Source organism: Poromitra crassiceps (assembly GCF_964638095.1).
Source record: "Poromitra crassiceps genome assembly, chromosome: 11".
NCBI lineage: Eukaryota > Metazoa > Chordata > Actinopteri > Beryciformes > Melamphaidae > Poromitra > Poromitra crassiceps.
In genome coordinates, this window is record NC_139643.1 from 53,137,440 (window position 1) to 53,163,402 (window position 25,963).

A 25,963-nucleotide genomic window follows, 5' to 3' on the forward strand; every position below is an offset into this window, starting at 1 on the left:
GTTCATGTCTTTGGAGATGGACACTTGTGAATCAGGGGTTTTGAAAGCCAATGGAGCAACATGGCCAATCTCTGCTTGCTTCATATCTTTCAAAAAGGACATCCGATGTCAGATCCAGGCCAGATCAGATCCAGATCCAGATCAGATCCAGGCTACAGGTTACTATGAGCTCTATTCTGCATCAGACTCCCTCAAACATACATGGTATATTGATGGAAACACGAGGCCAAACTAGAGAGCCAAAGTCACACCCACTACCTGCTTCAGCATACTATACGAACAAGAACAAATATGAGTGGTGGTGAACGCAAAAGACAAAAAAAATTTTATCCCGTTTGAATTGTGCCATTTAAGTATTTAAGTACACATGTGTGAACTTGAGACAGTTTGTCCATAAAACTAAAATGTAACGTTGAGTTTTGTATGAAGCCGATCAATCAACTACATCTCTCGTCTCACACAATATACGTTGTCTGAAGGGTTTGGCAGGAGAGAAAGTTATGTTTGTGTGTAGACTTTCTAATTTATAACTTATAGTGCAACAGATTTACGACAAACTGTGATCAAAAAATCTGGTTTGTATAGGGCCCTACCGGAAGGGGAGGGACTTTGGCTTTCTATTGGTCTCTGGCAGGATATGGCTTGAGCTTCTGGCAGAAAGGATGAAACAAGATCTTGCTGAGGCGAGGGTAGACAGGAAGTAGACAGGAAGTAGACAGGACGTGGGTGACAGTGACAGTCAGACTCTGCCATCGTTACGCTCTCCATGGCAGTCATCCCGGTGGGCACTATCTGGATGGGCGTTGTTGGCGGCTGGCACGGTACACTGGCATTGGCACGAGTGGGGGGAGTATTTGCTGAAGGGTATAGGGATTTAATAATTTTTTGGTTGAGGTAGGCTAGCACAAGCAGCATCAACAGGCTAACGTTCGCCTCAACTATGGCTTGGACATTCTCGTCAGACTGAGGTAGCTATCTTTGGAGGTATGCAGCTTTTGGTTGTGGTGGATTGGGGACGGGGGTGTAAAGGGACAGTTGCGTACGTGGTTCCTCCAAATCGACCTGTCTCGAGGCTACGGTGGTAAGACAATCATTTTCTAATCACGCTCAAACCTCCATAAGGCTATCACAAAGGCCGCTATGTTTCTTCCCTTTTAAATGCTACTTGAAGGTGAAGTCAAAAATGCTCTGTCACAATGAATGGTATAAAAAAATGCCCCATTAGGTCAGTATATTTGGCATCATCTGAGGCTTTAAGACCATAGTGCACTGCAGCACGTCACTTTACCAGGGGAGATCCGTGAGAGGCAACATTTTGGTTATGGAAGGAACTCCCGCTGGAAATGTGACGCCAGCTTTTGCACAACAAATCATTGTGAGTGACGAGACTTCATCTTTTCTCAAGGCTTTCATTCTACATACATACACATGCCACATGTGCACAGGCAATAAAGGCAATAAGCTTTGGTTTGAGGTGGGGAAGGGGCGGGAAATGCAGGAAAACAGTGCATGGATCATGTTGTCAGGATGTTCCTGAGCCATGGAGTACCGCTAAGACCCGCTTGAGACCCGGATGTTAGCATTTCCTGGTTCCCGCATCTCAAAGTCAATGGGATGTTTGTTTGGGGATTTTGGGTAAATTCCTGAATTAAGGTCTGTGGTTAACAAAAGTTTATGAAAGGGTGAACTTAGCATTCAGCAAGATAATGTTCACAAATTAGGCCGACTTTTAGGAATTTTGAAGTATAAATATGATTTAAAAAAATGCCAATTTTCAGAAAACACTTTCATAAAAAACAGTCATAAAAGTGGTCTTCATTTGTGAAGCTTATCTTGTTGCAAAGTACGCCGTTTCATAAACTTTTGTTAACCACAGACCTTATTTCACACATTTAACGTAGCTAAATCCTCAAACAAAAATCCCATTAACTTTGAGACGAAGGAACCAGGAAGTGCATGAGTTCTGGGTTGGTCTATAAAAACATGTCATCCCTGCGGTACTCTATAGTATAAACAGTGACCATATCAGTTTAGCCGTTACAGCTGTTTCTTCTGTTTATTAGCAGCAGTTTTGGGGCAAGACTAAAACTATATGGCTGACCCCTATCAAAGGGCATGAAAGAAGGGGTGGAGTCTAAGGGGGGGAGTTGGTTGGCCAGGTGAGGTGGAGGAACCTTGCAGACTGTTGGTGGGAGGGTTGGGGTTAAGGTTAGGGTTGTGTTAGCCAGCGCCCGTGCCAGGCAAACCCGATGAGTGCTGCTCAATGATGACCTGGCATTGGGTTGGACACGTCACTTCCTGAAAGTCATGATGAGATGGAGAGACAAGAAAAGAGAGAAGAAATTATAAGAGAGCATTGATTTCTGACGCACTCATCCAACGATCTCAAGGCTTCCTTTCTTTACTGACTCTCTCAGGGGTCTTTCAAATCATTGAACGTTTGGGAATTGAAAGTGCTTAAATGTATTTTGTGCAAAATCGAGATTTTTTAACTGAACACACAGCACAGTTGAGAAGTGTTGACACACTCAAGCCTCTCTCTTTCTTCTGTAAAGCTACTGTCATTATAGATCTTCTGTGTTGTAACAGTAGGCTAATGAACCTTAGCTGTCTCAAACTAGGCCGTGTTAAGTCTTTGAATTGAAGGGAATTGGCCCTGGAAAGTGCTTGAAAAGTCATTTAATTTGATGTTTAAGAAGGAGTGGCAACCCTGCAGTATCTGATAATAATAACCTGAGTTACTAGAAGCTATGGCCAGTTTAAAGCAAAGAATGATACATCTCATGGAAATAATATCAAATCATGGTGTCATCAGACTACATCTGTTGGTGTTGATTTAACTGTGTGGTACCCCTTAGGTCATGTACTGTATATCATTGTGTCATATGGATGAATAACAGCATCAATCTTTATCCAATACTTGAATGGTTTTCATACACTCAGACACTGAAGATGATGGACGCATGCAACCTCAAATATTGGCAACTGACATGGTCACATTTGTCTTCTCTGACAGCGTCTGGTCAGAAGACGACAATGTACACTGAAAACTGTGAACATTGTTGATATAGTACGAGATTGATTGATTTGATCCAGAGTTGTACACGACTCGAGTCCGAGCCCTGGACTCATTTTCAGGACTTGTGACTCAACTTGGACTTGAGCAGTGAGCACCCATGATCGCACTTGGACTCAGGCATTCATGCATTCGGACTCTGAAGTATTTGTAATAGGCTCTAATAATTTGTCAGAAGATATTGGTAGCTCTATTAATACTGTGACAGTAGGCAGGTAGGCTACATGTGTTGCACCTAAATACAGATTCACATTCTCAAGGCTGTGGGAAGTGAGGGTGCTGAGGGGTGCTACAGCTATAACATGCTGGAAGTATTGGCATGTTTACAAATAAAAATAAATTGTTTAAAAAAGTTTAATTAAATTTTTGTTGGTTATGTTCATATTCTAACAATATTTTGACTTCAGTAAGTGGCTAATAATGGGTCTTAAAGAAATGAATAGTAGTCACACTCTGGAGACTTCTGGTCTGTTGCTACGCAACGAACGGTAGCGTGGGGGTTAGCGCTCATTGTTTTGAATGGGGAGTTTCCCCCGCTTCCGGGTCCTCGTGCTGCCCGTGACGCGTGAGTGTCCCTACGTATCATACGCCCCGTCCCGTCACACGTACGAGAGTACGAGACCACACGCAACACGACACTTCCTGCCGAAAACCAAGGCGGGCAGCATTCAAGCACGCACACTGACAGTCGACAGCACAGTGAAATGACAGAGCACAGCGCACACTCTACTCAGCACAAAGATGATGGCGTCGTCAAAAAAGCAGCAAAGGAGAATTTCTGATTTGAAGGTAGGGTACATTACAATGGCGCTCCCTTTACAAACAAACGGTCCAGTGTGCGCTCTGTGCGCTCTGTGCGCTCTGTGCGCTCTGTGCGCTCAGAGTGCTGTTTCGAACGCACCCATAGTGGAAAAGTTGGACATTCCAGACATGATGAAAACTTTCATCAGTGTTACTCCCGAGCGGAAGAACACGTTTTGGAGTAGGCCTACTATCTATCAGCATAAGAAGTAGGCCTACTATCTATCAGCATAAGAAGGTAAGACACATTTTTCATTCACTGCTGCCGTGCAGTATGTATAAATGCACGTGAGCTGCTGTCTATACTGTATATAGCCTATCCTACTCCACTGTGTAACCATGCGTAAAGACGCGCGGTGTACGCATAGTGACACAGTCCGGCAGCGGTGACGCCATGTAAACAAACTAGTACATATCAGCTCTGCGCTCTCCTGCAGCTAACTGTTAGTTTGCTTTGCTTTGCTTGTGAATTATATGTCAGTGGTTGATGCTCTTATCAAGATATTATGTGAACGTGGCGGTGGCTGTGCGTAAAGGCGCACGGTTACATCAGCTGCTTTGTGAGTATGTCGGTGGTCGCTGTGTGGACGTTGTTTTATATCAAGTAAATCTGGTTGTTTTATGAACCAGTACCCAGCTGCTGTTGACCTGTTGCTACGTTTTAGACACATGATAAGCAATGTAGCCTACTTATATTGAGTCAGCTATATTGCCAGCTGAGATCCATACAAGAACTGCATCACAGCACGACTGCAACTGATCTGTACAACCAAAGCAATCACCTTTTCTAAAACCTTCCAGTGGGAAATGCCATTAAGACTGTCCCCTTTAACTGCTTCTTTGCAATAGCTGACAACCTATCCAATGACCCTTAACAACTGCAAATGTAATAACTGTTAGATTTTGTCAATAACTTGTCAAAATGTAATTGAAACAATACAATGATTATTTCTGTAACCCTAACCCCATTTAGAGGGATATTTCATTAGCTGCATTTTGACATATTGGGTGCGGGTGAGCCTGTGTGTGTGCTAGATATTACTTCATTATCCAGCACATACATTATCCAGTTACATTATCAGCTTCTAGTACAATTCATTATATGCACTGGTAAACAGAATAAATATTTTAAATAGTAAGTTACCTACAACAATATATTGTGAGTCTGAAGAACTACCTGAGGCACTGATTCGACTCTGGGCCGAATTGCTCCATCTTTGGGGATGGCGTTGTGTCCGTGATGGCCCGCGTCGTCCCTTGGTACAGACCAGCTGTCCTGAGTCCCTTTGCTGCAAAACAAACTGGAAAGAGGCCGCATCTCTGAGTGCACATTCTATACAAGCTTGTGATGACATTAGCGTAACATCAACATTAGCATGGCAGAAGAACAAATCTTAACAACAAAACAAACAAACAAACAAACAAAACAAGGCATCTTAAAGGAATCAATTAATCAATAGAGTATCTGTTCAAGCCTTGAATTCTCCAAAGACAACAGCTGTTCAAGAGTTAAGTTATAAGAGTTAAGTTATAAGAGTTAAGTTAAAGCAGCTACGAGCAACTTTTTCGATTGTTATTAAACAGTATAATTACAATATTGATGCATCACATCTTACCTCTAATAGTAGCTGAGACCAAAGCCGTGTGTATCTGAGATTGCTCCCTTAGGTGATTATTAAGTCTGTGTCTGTCTAAACTCGCGTCAACAGGGGGCTCTCTAGAGAGACCGGACCGGGTAACCCGGAAGTGAAACGCGGAAGTGAAACCCGGAAGTGAAACGCAGCTGCCTGCCTACGCCGTTCGCGCTGCCTAGCAACATAGCATAAACATTGTGAACGCCACGCATACTCTCGGGAACATCTCTCGTTATATTCTAACAGGTTTTTTGGAAGTTATTTTGTGGTTATGGCCGAAGTGGCTGCTGCAAACCGTTTCATTTCACTTCCTGATCTGCCCTGGCTACAGACAGACTAACACTGGCCGATTCACTCGGGGTTCAAGCGAGACTACTCTGCGTTGGTCTCGTCGACTATTAGAGGTAAGATGTGATGCATTGATATTAAATTTATACTGTTTAATAACAATCGAAAAAGTTGCTCGTAGCTGCTTTAAAGAGTTAAGTTAAAGAGTTAAGTTATAAGAGCTGTTAAAAGAGCACTGGATTTTCAGGAGGTTAAAATAAGCAAGCCCACTTTTAAGACATTCAAAAAGCTTTTAGACTGTATTTTATATATATATATATATATATATATATATATATATATATATATATATATATATATATATGTCAATATGTATGTATGTATGTATGTATGTATGTATGTATGTATGTATATATATATATATATATATATATATATATATTTATTTTTTGACTTGTTGAGTTGTTGTGAGTTGTTGTATTTTGAGTGTGAGAGATTGACACCAGCATCCTCTTGTTGATAAATGAGTACAAGTAAATGACATATGAAACTATTAATGTCAGAATCACAAGCCATTCCATATACTGTACTTCCACACGTCAGTCGTAATTGAAAAAAGAATTGATAGAGCAGTTTAGTCTTGGTTGGTCATTAACAGTGTTGGTCAGTAATGCATTACTCAGTAACATGTTACTGTCATTTGATTACCTCCCCCACTAACTCATGTAAGGGATCACAATTTTCAAAAGGCAGGAAGTGCTAACAATAGGATAGGCATTTAAAAACATGACACAGGATGGATTACCTCATAACTCATTCTGAATTCTCTCACGTGTAATAGTGCATTAATACAGTATACAGCAGTGATACTCAACTTGCGGCCCGCGGGCCGCATGGCGCCCCCCGCGATGGAATTGCGAAAAATATTTTTTTACAGTGCACCTGAACGCAACATACAAGATACCCGCTGAATAAGTGTCCAAATGTTCATGTCATTCTGGCCAATACTCACACTTCTGTTATAGCATTTCAGTCTGGAATATGGAATATCTTTCAATAATCTATGATTTAGCTGCTAAATTGTCAAATACCGCCGTCTGCTCGCTACCCAGGCACTTATGCACAACATTGTCAGACTAAACTCCGTCTGACACCTACAATCCGCTACAGAAAAATGTATATTGATTGTTTATTAACTGGCCCCTGGCCTTATATCATTTCACGAAAGTGGCCCCCGGGCAAAGCAAGTTGAGTTTTCCTGGTATACAGTATAAGGGATGTAGTCTTACCTGTAATAGTGCATTATTACAGTATACAGTATATGTAATAGTGCATTATTACAGTATACAGTATAAGGGATGTAGTCTTACCTGCGACGGTATCCAAACATGAGGAAGAGGACACAGAAGATGATGCAGGCCATGGCTATATGAATTCCAATGACGATGCCCCCTAGAGGGCCCTCTGCATCCCTGCACTGACACGGGCTTTTCCCTCCTGTTCATCAAAGAACACACAGTCACCAAATCTGCATAGCACATCATACAGATTTAAACCAATAATCAATAATAGCAATAGAGCAATAATCAGGACTGCCACTCTTTTGTAATGACAGATTTCAAGCACTTTTCAAGGACAAATTATTTAAAAAAGTATGGGCCAATAATTCACAGAGATGTTCACATATACAAGTCTCATGACCCAGTGCAGTGCAGAGTGAGACTGAGGCCGAGGCGACCAGCAATGACCCAGTGCAGTGCAGACTGTGAGACTGTAGATAGGAAGAAAGTGCATCAAGCTTGGACATTATCAAGCAGTGTTTTGTTCCCATGGCCACAGCCTTCACACTGGTAAGATGCAGTGTTTTGTTCCCATGGACACAGCATTCACACTGGTAAGAAGCAGTGTTTTTCACTCACCAGTGGTTTGGGCATGTGTGCCTTCTTCTGCCAGTGACACCAGTCTCTTGGAGCTTTCTTCACTCTCACCATTTCCATTGTAGGCCACCAGTTTCACTTCGTACACTGCCCCCGGTTCTGAAAGAGAGACCCCCATACATATGTTACTCCTGCACTTTCCTCGCTCAAGTGTTGAACTAGTTTGTGTTTTGGATTCAAACCAGCAACCCTTCTCTAGCTTTCCTTTGAGCAACTGATTTGAGAGTGTGGTAATACTTAAAAACGGAGTGTCAATACGTACCCGGGTAATTATAGCCCAGCTGCACGGCACAAGCTATTCCTACCCCTTATCTACAAGCATGTCTACATGGTGATATCTACCACCACATATCGAACCTTATGTAGCCTGTTGAACAAGTGAAGAAATACAAGGACACACACACACACACACACACACACACACACACACACACACACACACACACACACACACACACACACACACACACACACACACACACACACTCACCAAGCTGGGAGATGACATGGAGGTTGCTGTGACAGGGCAGTGTGATGGGCTCCTGGTAGTCTGGCTGGGGGACCCTGCGGTAGGACAGCCTGAAGCCCTCAGCCTTGCCTGCCTTGCTGGGCAGCTCCCAGAGCACCTGCACCGAGCTGGAGTTCACCACCTTGGTGAAGAAGGTGGGGGCGGCGGGCACTGCATGCACATGGACACACAATGGAGACACGGATAAGGGACTAAAATAGAAGGAGAAGACATCACCTGCATCACAGGGACTAAAATAGAAGGATAAGACATCACCTGCATCACAGGGACTAAAATAGAAGGAGAAGACATCACCTGCATCACAGGGACTAAAATAGAAGGATAAGATATCACCTGCATCACACGGACTAAAATAGAAGGATAAGACATCACCTGCATCACAGCGTTCACATTTTGCTTTGGGGCCAGTTCTATTGAAGTGAATGGGGCGGGCAGGTTCAGTCCCACTATAAACCATCATATCTGTGTCGTTTCACTTTTGATTGAAAAATGCTTCGACCAGATTAAAGAAAAGACATTAAGTGATGTTGACATGTATCATGATGTAGTTTAGCTAATCTAGCTCTATTTTGGAACAAACGGCGGCTTGAGTTGAGCTATATGGAGCTGCTGGACAGAGCCATGATCTGTTTGAGTTGAGCTGTATGGAGCTGCTGGACACCCTAACCCACAGAGCCATGATCTGTTTGGAGACCAATAATAATGAAAACAAACATGCAGATTGACATAAAACACATGAGTCAACATCACGCCATGTCTTTATTATTTCATGCCCCGCCCACCTAACCTATGTTCCTGCCATTTTGTTACTACTTCCTATTAGCCCTTTTCACAGCAACCATTTTGAGGGGGTAAAGCAGGAAGTAAAGCAGGTGTAACTAATACCATTGAGGGCCCTGGAACACCTGAATGGAACAGAACCATCATTAATGTATTCATTACACCTGCTTTACTTCCTGGTTTACCACCTCAAAATGGTTGCTGTGAAAAAGCCCTTTTCACAGCAACCATTTTGAGGTGTAAACCAAAAAGGGTCTATTGTAAACTCTATTGTGCAAACAAAAACTACTAACGTTAGTAGTCATGTGCATTTATAGCCCATACTATTCCCCCGACGAACGTTATGCAGACTGCAGCTGTTTGATATGCGGGCGGTCGTGTATCATTTCAATTTTAGTAGGACACCATATCGATCTGCCTGCCCACCTTGCGAGTGCGGCGGCGGAGCCCGTTTTGGCGAGTCCGCCCACCATGCGAGTGCACCTATCCTCCCAGCTCAGCGGACTAGGAGAAGGAGGGAAGTATTGTTGTTGAATTAATTCGTTCATCATACAGTAGCCTAGGCTACACTAACCTATGAAAATATTCATTTGGGCTAGGAGGAGCTGGAAATCCCTCCGCTCGCCTTTCAATCCGGGAGCAGAGGATTTCACCTGAAAGTACACCACAGCACGGGAAAGTGGCTGTGCTGCTTGGCTCTGTGTGAAAGCAATTTCTGTGGCGAGGGTGCGAGCTTTGCGGGACTACTAAACGGCAATTTTTGCGCGATCTATGTGTGAAAGAGCCTATGGAAAGACAGATAGACGAGAGAAAGGCTTCTTACCGCCCCCTAGTGTTGTGGCCACCACAGTGCTGGACTGCTGGCTGGCTCCCAGAGGGGAGTAGGCCTTGAGGTAGATGGAGTAGGTGGTGGCTGGCTCCAGGTTGGCCAGGTCATGTTGGAAGGTGGTTTTACTGACGGCTTCCTGCAGCTCCTGACTGTCAGGCTCTGAAACACACATTTTTAACGACCCCGTTAAGAAAATCAACTATAGAATCCCTCTCTCTCTGATAATAAGCTGCATTCAGCGTTTCACAGAAGCTACACGTGTTCTTTTCAAAACAGAAAAAAACATGGGCATATGTGCTTTGATCCAAATGTGAGAAGTACACCTTTAACTAAACATCGGCACAGTAACCAGCAGATTAAATTAGACTATACCTCTCTATTTATCTTCCATTCTTTTTAAATCAATCATTCCTATTCTTGTTTTTACCTATTGTAAAGCACTTTGAACTGCAACTTTTGTACGAAAAGTGCTCTATAAATAAAGATTATTATTATTATTATTATACTTCAATATATTTCATGACGATTATTTGATTATTGTTTTATTTAGAGAGACCCTCTGAAGTCAAAAATATGTTTTTTTTTCTTGTTCCTTCAGTTGGATGTTTAACTTGAAGCCTCCAGTACACATAGACTGAGACACATACACTGAGACACCTGAGACACATAGACTGAGACACATACACTGAGACACCTGAGACACATACACTGAGACACATACACTGAGACACATACACTGAGACACATACACTGAGACACATACACTGACAGTACACATATACTGAGACACCTGAGACACATACACTGAGACACATACACTGAGACACATACACTGAGACACATACACTGACAGTACACATACACTGAGACACCTGAGACACATACACTGAGACACATACACTGAGACACATACACTGAGACACATACACTGACAGTACACATATACTGAGACACATACACTGAGACACATACACTGAGACACATACACTGAGACACATACACTGAGACACATACACTGAGACACATACACTGAGACACATACACTGAGACACATACACTGAGACACTGAGAATGGACTTTGAAGTAGGAGACATCTTGTTTCCAGCAGGAACACTTTTGGGATGAAATATATTTGCATATTCAGAGATTCTGGAATTTTTTATGACGGCAATAGATGTCATTTTAAGGATTTTAACAAGATAATTTAAAGGGATATGCCAACATTTTGAGATATCAAAACTAGAATGTAGATGCCTTTATCTTCACTCTGCGTGCCGTGCAGTACAAACAGCTATATATGGTACTTTTGCCTACTCTCGTTCAGTCGCCCATAATACACATTCCAACAGCACCAGAAACACTCACATGTACATGTTGTGACTTGTGTACTCACCTCACATGTACATGTTGTGACTTGTGTACTCACCTCACATGTACATGTTGTGACTTGTGTACTCACCTCACATGTACATGTTGTGACTTGTGTACTCACCTCACATGTACATGTTGTGACTTGTGTACTCACCATCACGTGATGAAAGAATCATCCAAGGTTACGTGAAACAGTCATTTTCGTAGTAAATCCACACCGAGAACTAACAAAGAATAACTGAACTAACAGAGTATAACCAAACTTCCTTGTTTGCCATGAGGCGCATGCGCTGTACTGATGAGACTTCACTCAGTGCATGCGCCTCATGGCAAACGAGGAAGTAACTTCAGTTATACTCTGTTAGATTCAGTTACTCTTTGTTAGTTCTCGGTGTGGATTTACTACGAAAATGACCGTTTCATGTAACTTCTGATTATTATGAGTACACGAGTCACAACATGTGAGTGTTTCTGCCGCTGTTGGAATGTGTATTTTGGTCGACTGAATAGGCAAAAGTACCATAGAGTGCCATTGTAGCGCTAAGCTAAGTAGCAGTGAGGGCTCTACCGCAGTTTGTACTGCACGCAGAGTGAAGATGAAGGCATCTACATTATAGTTTTGATATCGGCATTATGGCAAATGGCCTAAACTCTCAAAATGTTGGCATGTCCCTTTTAACTTTTCTTGTGTGGAAAAACCATATCAGACACAAATTATTATTCAAAGTATTGATTTGATACATAATCTTAAAACATGACTTCATGGGGTCTTTAAGATGTGTTCATCTGAGTAACACTGCGCGTATCCTGCGACTCACCTCCGATCTTGCGTATGTGCAGGACATATCCGATGATACCGTCAGTGACCTGTGGGGGGGGCTGTTTCCACAGCAGCTGCAGGGTGGAGGGGGAGAGGGCGGAGGCTGCCAGGCCCTGGGGCGAGGAGGGCAGGTCTTTAGCCTGGCTCACAGCCAGCCGGGCGCTGGCCTGGTTGGTGCCCGCGCTGTTCTCAGCGATGCACTGGTAGATGGCCTCGTCCTCTGAGGTGATGCGGGTCACAGCCAGGGTGCTGCAGGGTGACACACACAAGACCTGTTCACTCTCTATTCCCCATGTAGTATTTATCATCATAGTGAACTATATGTAGTGTTTATCATAGTGAACTATAATAATAATAATATAATAATAATAATACATTTAATTTATAGTGCTTTTATAGGCTATGGATAGGATAGGGCCGTTAGGCAGTTAACAATGGATGGATGATGGATGGATGTAGTGTTTATCATAGTGAACTATATGTTCATAATATAGTGAATTATATGTAGTGTTTATCATAGTGAACTATATGTTCATAATATAGTGAATTATATGTAGTGTTTATCATAGTGAACTATATGTTCATAATATAGTGAATTATATGTAGTGTTTATCATAGTGAACTATATGTTCATAATATAGTGAACTATATGTAGTGTTTATCATAGTGAACTATATGTTTATCATAGTGAACGTTATATGTTCATAATATAGTGAACTATATGTAGTGTTTATCATAGTGAACTATATGTTCATAATATAGTGAACTATATGTAGTGTTTATCATAGTGAACTATATGGACAAGTTTCAGACACTATCTCTCTTCTTCTCCTTAGGTAAACACAACCACATTGCATTGTGGTATATAGGAGAAAATGTAGGGTACATTCGCTGTTAACTAGAAATTGCAGACAGTGCATTGTGGGTATGTTATAGTGGACTATATAGTGAATCAAATGAACAGTTGAGAATTGGGACACTAGCAAAACATGGTCTACCTGTTGTTGTTGGTGAGCTTGACGTTGTCTCCGGGGGTCAGCACCTTGCCGTTCTTCAGCCAGATCAAGTGTGGCTCAGGGACCCCCTGAGCCACACAGGTGAACACAGCGCTGCCCCCTGCTGGCTTAGAGACAGACTGCGGCCACTGCAGGAACTCAGGAGGAGCTGAGGGAGAAGAGAGCAAGATGAGTTGAGAGAAGATACAAGCAACAAAGAGCATCAGAATAGGAAGAGGCATATAAATAGTAAAAGCACAGGAACAGAGAATAAACATGAACGTTGATCAGAATCACTTTTAGTTAGTAAACACACATTTATGGGTAAAAAAGTAATTTAGGGACTAGGCCACTTTAGAAGCAGTATATGAAACACAATTATATGTAGTATATACAAAGTATATGTAGTAGCATAAATACAATTAGTCATTTCTATCATTATCATAATTTCTATCGCTCAGGGGTGACAGGAGCTCGTGTTTTGGGTAACAAGTAGGCCATGGTCATTTTTCAGTTTTTACAGTTGATGAAAAAGCGCAAGCGTTCAAATGCTGTGCCATACATGATGTCATACATGATGTCATACATGATGTATGTAATGTATGATAGATTGAAATCTGAAAATGGTTGAAGAAGATTTGCTTATTTAAATGTTTGTATTTCTAAAAGCAACATTCAGAGAAAATCACCCTGAAACGTTGTGAAAAGACCTGGGTTTTCCTGAACAAGTAGTGATCCTATATATATATATATATATTTTTTTTTTTACCAAAACAACCTTTTATCTTGATTTGTGTTATTTCACAGTTGCCTACTTTGTTAGCTCCTTCAGCAGATCATGTCACTGCACTGTGTTCTGTTCTGTTGGAACACTATAAACACAGAGCGCCCCCCCCCCCCCCCCCCCCTCCTTGCTGCTGAATCTCCCCCCCCCCCCCCACCTCCGTCATCTGTCCTGGGACAGATGTGGCTGGCAGCCTCCATCTCACACACACACACACACACACACACACACACACACACACACACACACACACACACACACACACACACACACACAATAGAGCTGCAGATATCCCCCCTCCACTAGGCTGCCCCAGCATCTCATTGATCTATTGACACCGACACCCACTGTCACCCCCCCCCCCCCCCCCCTCCACACACACACACACACACACACACACACACACACACACACACACACACACACACACACACACACACACACACACACACACACACAGCACCCTCCCCTGGGCTGGGGGGAGGAGTCAGGACGGAGGGGATCTGGAGGGGTGAAGTGTCAATGAGTTGCTCATTTCAATACGGACACATAAATCAATGCAGCCATAGATTTTTTTTCTTATTATTATCATTATTATTATGCCCCAAACTCATTTCATTAGAATTGGGTCTCAGTTCTGAAGCACTCGTTTCCAAACGTTGTACCCCATCTCAGATATGTGTTTAGCCAAGTACCCTTTTAACCAGCACTAAACATTTTGGAGAGGGGGAAAATAATAAAAAAATATTATAATGTATTTGCATATTTGGCAGAGTGAACATGAACATGAAATGGGTTGGTCAGTTAAATGTGCAATGCTTTTACAAATGACTGATCAACATCAACACATACTCGTGCTTCACCTTTTTGCATTGTTTTGATCTGCTTCATGGCAGAAAAGGCAGTTTTGGATCAATAATTGGATCTAAAGGGCCCAGGGTCTTCTTTTATTGACATTTAATACATTGATCAAGATAGCATTATTTACAATTGTTCATAAGCAATATGGAGAAGGAAAATCATAGTACCCCTGCAGTCCTTCAACGTAGCCATATTTGAGAAACACTGCTCTAAAGCCTCACTCACACAATAGCCAATAGGAAGAGGAGGGCTGAGAGAGTGGTAGGTGTAATGTTGTTTTTATGTTCTATCACCAGAGGGGGGCGATGTAGAGGTGGGTGGGATGTCAGTGGTAACATCACATTTGGGGGGTTCTGAAACTGATTTAGGCTGTAAGAAAACATGTTTGATGAGATTAAATATAATATGACTTGTAAATATGATATGACTTGGCTATGTAAAGATAATATGACTTGTAAATATGATATGACTTGGCTATGTAAAGATCATATGACTTGTAAATATGATATGACTTGGCTATGTAAAGATAATATGACTTGTAAATATGATATGACTTGGCTATGTAAATATAATATGACTTGCAAATATGATATGACTTGGCTATGTAAAGATAATATGACTTGTAAATATGATATGACTTGGCTATGTAAATATAATATGACTTGTAAATATGATATGACTTGGCTATGTAAAGATAATATGACTTGTAAATATGATATGACTTAGCTATGTAAAGATAATATGACTTGTAAATATGATATGACTTGGCTATGTAAAGATAATATGACTTGTAAATATGATATGACTTGGCTATGGTAAAGATAATATGACTTGTAAATATGATATGACTTGGCTATGTAAAGATAATATGACTTGTAAATATGATATGACTTGGCTATGTAAAGATAATATGACTTGTAAATATGATATGACTTGGCTATGTAAAGATAATATGACTTGTAAATATGATATGACTTGGCTATGTAAAGATAATATGACTTGTAAATATGATATGACTTGGCTATGTAAATATAATATGACTTGTAAATATGATATGACTTGGCTATGTAAATATAATATGACTTGTAAATATGATATGACTTGGCTATGTAAATATAATATGACTTGTAAATATGATATGCCTTGGCTATGTAAAGATAATATGACTTGTAAATATGATATGACTTGGCTATGTAAATATAATATGACTTGTAAATATGATATGACTTGGCTATGTAAATATAATATGACTTGTAAATATGATATGACTTAGCTATGTAAATATAATATGACTTGTAAATATGATATGACTTGGCTATGTAAAGATCATATGACTTGTAAATATGATATGACTTGGCTATGTAAAGATAATATGACTTGTAAATATGATATGACTTGGCTATGGTAAAGATAATATGACTTGTAAATATGATATGACTTGGCTATGTAAAGATAATATGACTTGTAAATATGATATGACTTGGCTATGTAAATATAATATGACTTGTAAATATGATATGACTTGGCTATGTAAATATAATATGACTTGTAAATATGATATGCCTTGGCTATGTAAATATAATATGACTTGTAAATATGATATGACTTGGCTATGTAAATATAATATGACTTGTAAATATGATATGACTTGGCTATGTAAATATAATATGACTTGTAAATATGATATGACTTGGCTATGTAAAGATAATATGACTTGTAAATATGATATGACTTGGCTATGTAAATATAATATGACTTGTAAATATGATATGACTTGGCTATGTAAATATAATATGACTTGTAAATATGATATGCCTTGGCTATGTAAATATAATATGACTTGTAAATATGATATGACTTGGCTATGTAAATATAATATGACTTGTAAATATGATATGACTTGGCTATGTAAATATAATATGACTTGTAAATATGATATGACTTGGCTATGTAAATATAATATGCCTTGGCTATGCCAATGCAGTGACTTTTAGATCAGCACAGCATGGAACACAGTTGGACATTTCCAACACTTTTTCTTAAGAGAGACTAAAAACTACAAAGAATAGTCAGGCCTGTCTTGAGGACTTGTGGCGTGATGATTCAGAGCTGCTTTCATAACTCAGATGCTTGTCAACTGGAGTCATATTTTTGGTAATACTTGGTATTTACTTGGTAATTACATGTGCCGAGATTTACTATAGTTTTAATGTATCAAAAAATACTGGCATTAGTGTTTCCTCCAGATTGCTGAAGCAATACAGTACATTACAGTACATACTATATATATATATATACAGTACATTACAGTACATACTATATATATATATACAGTACATTACAGTACATACTATATATATATATACAGTACATTACAGTACATACTATATATATATACAGTACATTACAGTACATACTATATATATATATACAGTACATTACAGTACATACTATATATATATATACAGTACATTACAGTACATACTGTGTGAAGCAATACAGTACATTACAGTACATACTATATATATATATATACAGTACATTACAGCACATACTGTGTGAAGCAATACAGTACATTACAGTACATACTATATATATATACAGTATACAGTACATTACAGTACATACTGTGCATTCAGACACTAAACAAACTATTCAAGAACCAGAACAAATCATTTCAATGTGGCCCAGCACAAGTTCAAGGCTCATGTTTCCTTTGTCCAAGAAAGGAATCGTGTGTGTGTGTGTGTGTGTGTGTGTGTGTGTGTGTGTGTGTGTGTGTGTGTGTGTGTGTGTGTGTGTGTGTGTGTGTGTGTGTGTGTGTGTGTGTGTGCGCGTGCGTGTGTGCGCCCCCGCGTGCGTGCGTGGTCATTACAGAGGGGACTAGCTGTCCACCCCTTCGTCTGTCCAGCATGTTAGGCTGATCCATACTCTGTATCGAGCGGCTGGTCTTTAAGGCGTGACCTTGAGTTTCAGCAGGGGTCATTCTTCATTAGCTTTAGAGTCTTTGTTTTGCAGCCTTTTGGGGCTGAAGTCCATGCTTAGATTCTCACATATATGGATCTAACAACTTGATTTACCCAAGGGCAATTCAATATGTGTGATCCTTCAGTATAGGACTGAAAATCATATATATATATATATATATATATATATATATATATATATATATATATATATATATATAGTATATATATAGATATATATATATATATATATATATATTATGTCTAAATGCAGTTCATGGGCCTTTTTCACAGCAGCCATTCTGTGTCCAAAGCATTAATGAGGGTTTCCAATTTCCAATCCATTTAGGTGTTCCAGTGCTGGGGCCCTCGTTAATGTTTTGGTTGCACCTATGTTTACCCTGCCCTGTATGGTATGAAGTATGTGTCCAGATAAGAGCTTGTATTATGGCCTGGCTTGTTCATTATTGTTGGAGGAAATGTGATATTTTGTAACTTAATTGGATTATTGTTAGATATAAATGAGATTGGCTTCCTGTTTAAAAAAATGTGTAGTTTTGCAATGAGGACAGCACACACACACACACACACACACACACACACACACACACACACACACACACACACACACACACACACACACACACACACACATGACTGCACACGTTATATTGCTGCAGGAACATACATGCTACTTTTAATAAAGAGTAACTTTGTAATGTCTTTGTAACACTGTAATATCTTAGGGAAAATAAAGTAACAGTTGTAACACATTCATTAAGAAAAGATTCAGCATATTGCAATGACAGCTTGGACTAAAAGCCAACATGGGACAAATTGTAGCCTACAGGGCTCAGAATTGGCTCATATTTGCACATTTAAGCTGTCCCATTCGGGTACAAATGTATCTGGGTCACTATATGATACATAATAATATTTAGAATACATCTGATTTAAAAGGATGCAAGTATCCTGAATACTATCAGTAAATGTAAACGTTACTGGTAGAAACTTAGTTTTCTTCACTCTGACATCCGATAATTTGACAACTAAATTTCGGTGTTTATACATTTAACAATTGATCAATAGTGTCTGTGGCCGAGTGTGGGAAATATTTTCAGGACGTTTATGCTGTTGGTCATATAGAGAGGCCCCTCCCCCCTCGCTGGGATCTGCATTATAAAAGCTTTGTGACCCTAAACCCTAAAACCATCTCAGCGTTTTTCATAGGAAAAAATATTCAGACAAAAAACACCAAGGGTCAGAGGGGGGGGTCAGAGGGGGGGGGGGGGTGAATATATTTAATGCAGCAGCCATCTCTTCTGGCCGGTGGTCCTTTGTGTGTGTCTCTGTGCGGTGACACCCCGGTCACCCTCACCCCTCCTCTGTGCGGTGACACCCCGGTCACGCTCACCCGTCCACGGGGACACCATCCATCTTCACACACACCCACCCCCCATGACACCCTGAAACCATACCTCCTGTCCCCCTCAACTTCCCTATCTGTCCGTCCATTTTAAGCTTATTATAGTTTTGCATTTGTCAATAGTTTATCATTTTTATTTTGTTTTAACTTTTTGAATTTTAGTTTAGTTTTAATTTGTTTGTAAAGCGAGTTTAGGTTTTTGATGCTTGGTTTTAGTTGAGTTGTTATTAGTTTCCGTGTTAGTTTGAGTCTCTTTTTTGGTAATATGGGGTATTTGTCAGGGGCGAGATTCTAAAAGGTCAGAAAAAGTGTAATAAAAACAACAAAACCTCCCATTTAAAAAATGTTTGTAAAAATGTTCCATCCAGTATGTGTCCGTCTGCTTGTATCATTAATTAGAGACTGTAGGCTTATTTATGAAATACAGTATATTGACAAAGATGAAAACTACCATTTTCTGTATAATTTTAGATAATTTTAGGGAACGTTACTTCTGTAAACACACAAAACAGATTCAATTTTTTTTATTTTGTTAGTTTGCATTAACGATAATAACATTGATCCATACACCATTCAGCCACCCCCCACCCCCGCGTCCTCTCAGGTCAAGGCCAGGGGTGAAGGGCAGAGGTTGCCAGGTCAACCTCAACCCCCATCCTCTCCTTCCACCCTCCATCCCCCTCCGGCACCTAGACTGACCCACCAGCTCTCCTCCCCCCCCCCTCTCTCTCTCTCTCTCTCTGCTCCGTGCATCTGTCTCCCGTGTCCTCTTTGTCCCTTTATGCTGACCATGACCATGGACCAACAGACAGACAGACAGACAGACAGACAGACAGACAGTGTGAAAGTCTGGACCTTGCTGGCCTCCACACTAACCTTCCTGATAGAAACACAGCAGCAGCAGTGACACTGACGTCCTTTGTTTCAGTCAAGTTGACCTGCAGTCTTACTTTCAAACCTTTTCATTTGTACATACATACTTTGTGTTTGCTGTAAATTCACACATCTGTCTTTTCTCTTTTCTTTTTCTTTTTTCATTTTCATTTTAGCTTTCCATTTTTGTCACAAATTTCAGAGAATGCAGAATTGGCTTTATTCAATCTCTAAATAACTGTGGCAGATCCAAGTTATTAAGCTACTGGAAGTAAATAGTCCAAATATTTGTCTCCAAAACACTCTGTACAGTAGTTTGAAAAGAGGTAGCTAAAGTGTTCGCTAGCTAACTAGGCAGCAGGCTAATTTAGCAAAACAGTTCATGTTCCTTGCAGTTAAAAATAGCAATTCTGTTTGAAAATGTCCAAGAGCTAACGTTATGACCTATTTCACACTGTACGCATTTATTTGCTGCATATTTACTTAGTTTACTTTGGTATATTTCTCATATTTGTGATGTTATACAATTGTTATCACATTGTTAATATTCTGTACTCTTACTAATCCATACTTTAGCCCATATTTCCCATTCATAAATATTTTCTTATTACTGTTTGTTCCTGGAATCTCAGCTCTCCTGATAACCTTACTTTTTGGACATTGTCACTGACAACTACCATGAGTAGCCTACAGGAATTTTTGTAAATGCTCTCCTCTTGTTCCTCTTGGGGGCAAGTTGCTTGAAGCTGATAATCAATTCAATGATAGCAGTAGAGTGGCAGTGAGGAACATGAGGAACATGAGGAACATGAGGTCATTCAACGGCCAAAACACTCAGGCTAAGCAACATTGGTGGGTGTCCATGTTACCTAAAGCTCTTTGTTCTTCTTGATCCCAAACCAAAAAGCGATATAATCAATAAATTAATGAATATATTAAAGATCAGCCTGTCTCCCCCTCCTCTCTGACACAAGTATCTCCTCCTCTGACACAAGTATCTCCTCCTCTCTGACACAAGTATCTCCTCCTCTCTGACACAGGTATCTCCTCCTCTCTGACACAAGTATCTCCTCCTCTGACACAAGCATCTCCTCCTCTCTGACACAAGTATCTCCTCCTCTGACACAAGTATCTCCTCCTCTGACACAAGTATCTCCTCCTCTGACACAAGTATCTCCTCCTCTGACACAAGTATCTCCTCCTCTCTGACACAAGTATCTCCTCCTCTGACACAAGTATCTCCTCCTCTGACACAAGTATCTCCTCTCTGACACAAGTATCTCCTCCTCTGACACAAGCATCTCCTCCTCTGACACAAGTATCTCCTCCTCTGACACAAGTATCTCCTCCTCTCTGACACAAGTATCTCCTCCTCTGACACAGGTATCTCCTCCTCTGACACAAGCATCTCCTCCTCTCTGACACAAGTATCTCCTCCTCTCTGACACAAGTATCTCCTCCTCTGACACAAGTATCTCCTCCTCTGACACAAGTATCTCCTCCTCTCTGACAGAAGTATCTCCTCCTCTGACACAAGTATCTCCTCCTCTGACACAGGTATCTCCTCCTCTGACACAAGCATCTCCTCCTCTCTGACACAAGCATCTCCTCCTCTCTGACACAAGCATCTCCTCCTCTCTGACTCATTTGTGTGTGTATCCCTTTAAAACCGCGAACCGCGTCACGCGGTCTTAAAGGGATACACACACAAATGAGGGATATACACACAAATGCTGCATCAGGTATCAACGGGTTAAGTCTTGCTCATGGACACCTTGGCAGAAATTTGCATCTGGCCTCACCTTGTACCACCAGCCTGCCGAGCGCGGTGCGTCTCATCCTGGTCCCGGGCCTGTTGGCAGCACACACGTACACCCCAGAGTGCTGCAGGGACACGTCTGAGATCATCAGGTTCCCCGTCCCAAGAACCTGGATCCCCTCCACACCGATGGACCGGCCATCTGTAGAAACACATAGAGAAGATCACACTCTACACAGTGCTCACCCTGAAGTTCTAGAGAAGATCACACTCTACACAGTGCTCACCCTGAAGCTCTAGAGAAGATCACACTCTACACAGTGCTCACCCTGAAGCTCTAGAGAAGATCAAATACCATTAGCTAATGAGCTCATTTGTTACCTGAGGGTAACAAATGAGCTGCTTACGTCCACCGATGCTGGAGAGTACCAGATTTTAGTTCTCCTAGATCTCAGTGCCGCCTTCGACACTGTGGACCACCTTATCCTGATCGATAGGCTTCGTGACTGGGTGGGCATTTCAGGCACTGCCTTAGACTGGTTTAGGTCTTTTTTATCAGGTCGCAGCTTTAGTGTACAGATCAATAATTTTGTTTCCTCTTCCGCTCCCCTGTTCTGTGGGGTCCCACAGGGATCGATCCTGGGGCCTCTCCTATTTGGAACGTATATGCTTCCACTGGGGAGACTAATCCACAGTTTTGATATCTCATATCATTTCTATGCCGATGATATCCAGCTCCGCTTCTCTTTCAAACCAAACGAGTTAGATCAGATTTCCAGACTTCTAGACTGTATTAGTGCGATAAATGCATGGATGGCTGAAAATTTCCTGCAGCTAAATAAGGACAAAACCGAGGTGCTCATCATCGCTCTGGATAGTGTCACATCCACGATAAAAAATAGGATTGGCCCTCTCTCCTCTGCCGTCCGCCCTAGCCTACGTAACTTAGGGGTCTTTTTTGACCACTCTCTTTCACTAGACGTCCATATAAAACAGCTCTCTAAAAAATGCTTTTTCCACCTACGGAATATTGGTAAACTTAGATCCACACTCTCTTTTCCTGAGATGGAAATGTTGATTCACGCCTTTATATCGTCACGATTAGATTACTGCAATGCTCTTTTCCCACTGCTCAGTAAATCCGCTCTACGCCGCGTGCAGGCCATTCAAAATGCTGCCGCGCGCTTGCTCACCAGGTCAAACACATCACCCCGGTACTCAAGTCACTTCACTGGTTACCTGTTGCCTATAGATTCCAGTTCAAAATCATCACCCTCACCTACAAAGCACTACACTCTCAGGCACCTGATTACATCTCGGACCTACTTCACCCCCTTCTGCTCGTTCCCTCAGATCCAATGATCTAAACCTGCTTCAGGTTCCTCGTACACGCCTCAAGACCCGTGGCGACCGAGCCTTTGAGGCCATGGCCCCTAAACTGTGGAACAGCCTGCCTCCACCACTTAGATCAGCTGTTTCTGTGGAGTCCTTCAAACGTCTCCTAAAGACTCACCTTTTTAGAGAGGCTTTCAGTGACTGATGCCGGTCTTGCCCTGTATCCCTGTTTTGTTTATTTGTTTGTTCATTGAATGATGTATCTTTAACAACGTGGTCCGTTTGTAGTGTGTAGTTTTGCTCTACCCCATTGTTTACTGTCCTGAACACTATGTTCAGTGACCTCTATTTTTATTCTCGATTTTAATATTGTATTCTCTGTATTTTCTTTTGCTTTGTAAAGCACTTTGTGATTTCAGTCTGTGAAAGGTGCTCTATAAATAAAGTTATTATTATTATTATTATTATTATTATTATTATTATTATTATTATTATGACCTGACCACAACACCCTTACTGGCCACTGCACTATAATGACCTGACCACATCACCCTTACTGACCACTGCACTATAATGACCTGACCACAACACCCTTACTGGCCACTGCACTATAATGACCTGACCACATCACCCTTACTGGCCACTGCACTATAATGACCTGACCACATCACCCTTACTGACCACTGCACTATAATGACCTGACCACTGCACTATAATGACCTGACCACATCACCCTTACTGACCACTGCGCTATAATGACCTGACCACTGCACTATAATGACCTGACCACATCACCATTACTGGCCACTGCGCTATAATGACCTGACCACTGCACTATAATGACCTGACCACTGCACTATAATGACCTGACCACATCACCCTTACTGACCACTGCACTATAATGACCTGACCACATCACCCTTACTGGCCATTGCACTATAATGTCCTGACCACAACACCCTGACTGGCCACTGCACTATAATGACCTGACCACATCACCCTTACTGGCCACTGCACTATAATGACCTGACCACATCACCCTTACTGACCACTGCACTATAATGACCTGACCACAACACCCTTACTGGCCACTGCACTATAATGACCTGACCACAACACCCTTACTGACCACTGCACTATAATGACCTGACCACTGCACTATAATGACCTGACCACAACACCCTTACTGGCCACTGCACTATAATGACCTGACCACAACACCCTTACTGACCACTGCACTATAATGACCTGACCACATCACCATTACTGGCCACTGCGCTATAATGACCTGACCACTGCACTATAATGACCTGACCACAACACCCTTACTGGCCACTGCACTATAATGACCTGACCACAACACCCTTACTGGCCACGGCACTAGTTCAATAGCAGACTCTATAACGTATAATGTGATTATGCACAATCTAGAAACATGTAAAGTATTTTTGGTTCAGAAACGTGATACGGTGTTAACCAGGTGTTAACCAGGTGTGAGTCCTTTAAATGAGTACTTCGTGATCATCCACTTGTATCCACTGTGTTAATGTGGTCGCACCTACACACACGCACGCACGTGCACGCACGCACACACACACACACACACACACACACACACACACACACACACACACACACACACACACACCTAGCCTGCTCCAGGAGACGATGGGCCTTGGGTTTCCTGTGGCGATGCACTCCAAGATGGCCGTCTGATGGACAGTGATGGTCAGGTTCTGCGGTCCGGACAGGATGACCGGCTCCTTGTAGGTCCTGGGAGCTCCACCTAAAGAGAGACAAAGAGATGATCTCTATAGGTCATTTATCTACGGCAACATCCATGTTATAAAACAGATAGTTCTGGTCCTGGATTGTGATTGGCTTAGCTGCGTTCAAAGTAAAATATTCTATAAACACAACCGCATTGCAGTATCACTGCGCCGTGTTAGCTTGCTACGTTAGCTAAGCCCCCTGCCTGTAACAATGTTGGTCAGTCTCAAAACACCACTGAGTGACCAAAACATCTAAAATATGTTGTCCATCGTTAAGGCACACCACAAATTACTTTTAGGGGGCAACTCCACCGGCTGCAAAAAGAAGTCCAGGTACATGGAAGTGAATTGGAAAATGGCCAATCAGGCCCGGACTGGCCATCTGGCAGTTCTGGCAAATGCCAGAACGGCCGGTGTGCGTACGGGCCGGACCGGGCCGGACTGGACCGCAGAAAGAAAAAAATAATATATAGTAATCAACTTAACCGGCCCAGCACTGCACTGGGCCGGCCCATTTTCATAGAGGGGTTGTTCCCCTACTGGCAAGTGATTATAGCATGGTGTGAGAGACGGACCTCCCCTCTGCTCTGCTCAAGGTGGCCTGCTCCATGTCAGTTCAAACCGTTTCCTTGCTAGATGCACGTCAATATCTCTGGTTACATGGAAGTGAATTAGAAAATGGCCATACTTCTCACTTGAATGATGACGTCAGTAAACACTTTCCTAATGAGTTGATGGTCTCAATCGCCACTTTCAAGACTTCTTCAATACAGCCTGATGTTCATTTGGTCAATTATGGGCCCATTTCCAGTCAAATAGATGATCAAGCAGTCAGACTGTTTTGGGACGTGATTGACAGGTTGCCTGTCCAGTAGTCTCGCTGGCCAGCCTCCCCTCCCTACCGGGAGAGGAGTCTGGCACCACGGAAACAGGCAACTGGGATAAACCCTCCCCTGCTCTACTCTGCTCTCCCATTGGAGCGACTGTTTTGGTGGCAGCCGGATGTCCGCTCCCGGCTTATTACAAACTCTGTCATTGGCTCCGACCATGTCAATCAGAGCGGCTTCCGCTCCCTCCTCCCTGTGTGTCACTGTAAACAGTGCCCTGCCACCTCAGTGAAAACAACA

The 25,963-nt window shown here is 41.7% G+C and overlaps 1 protein-coding gene across 1 annotated transcript in view; it reads right to left on the reverse strand.

Annotated features, from left to right (window-relative positions):
• Window positions 1-2,220: 2,220 nt before the first annotated feature.
• LOC310784694 (immunoglobulin superfamily DCC subclass member 3) overlaps window positions 2,221-25,963 on the reverse strand; it is a gene marked incomplete at its 3' end in the record, with an annotated part of 29,748 nt that continues 6,005 nt past the window's right edge. The window contains exons 4-13 of the mRNA XM_083645722.1: window positions 24,713-24,850; window positions 21,773-21,931; window positions 13,064-13,229; window positions 12,064-12,314; window positions 9,869-10,033; window positions 8,227-8,415; window positions 7,719-7,835; window positions 7,170-7,296; window positions 5,055-5,178; window positions 2,221-2,295 (exon numbers count right to left, since the gene is read on the reverse strand). Coding sequence (XP_083501848.1) covers window positions 2,221-2,295; window positions 5,055-5,178; window positions 7,170-7,296; window positions 7,719-7,835; window positions 8,227-8,415; window positions 9,869-10,033; window positions 12,064-12,314; window positions 13,064-13,229; window positions 21,773-21,931; window positions 24,713-24,850 — 1,511 coding nt within the window. The remainder of the gene's footprint in view (window positions 2,296-5,054; window positions 5,179-7,169; window positions 7,297-7,718; window positions 7,836-8,226; window positions 8,416-9,868; window positions 10,034-12,063; window positions 12,315-13,063; window positions 13,230-21,772; window positions 21,932-24,712; window positions 24,851-25,963) is intronic.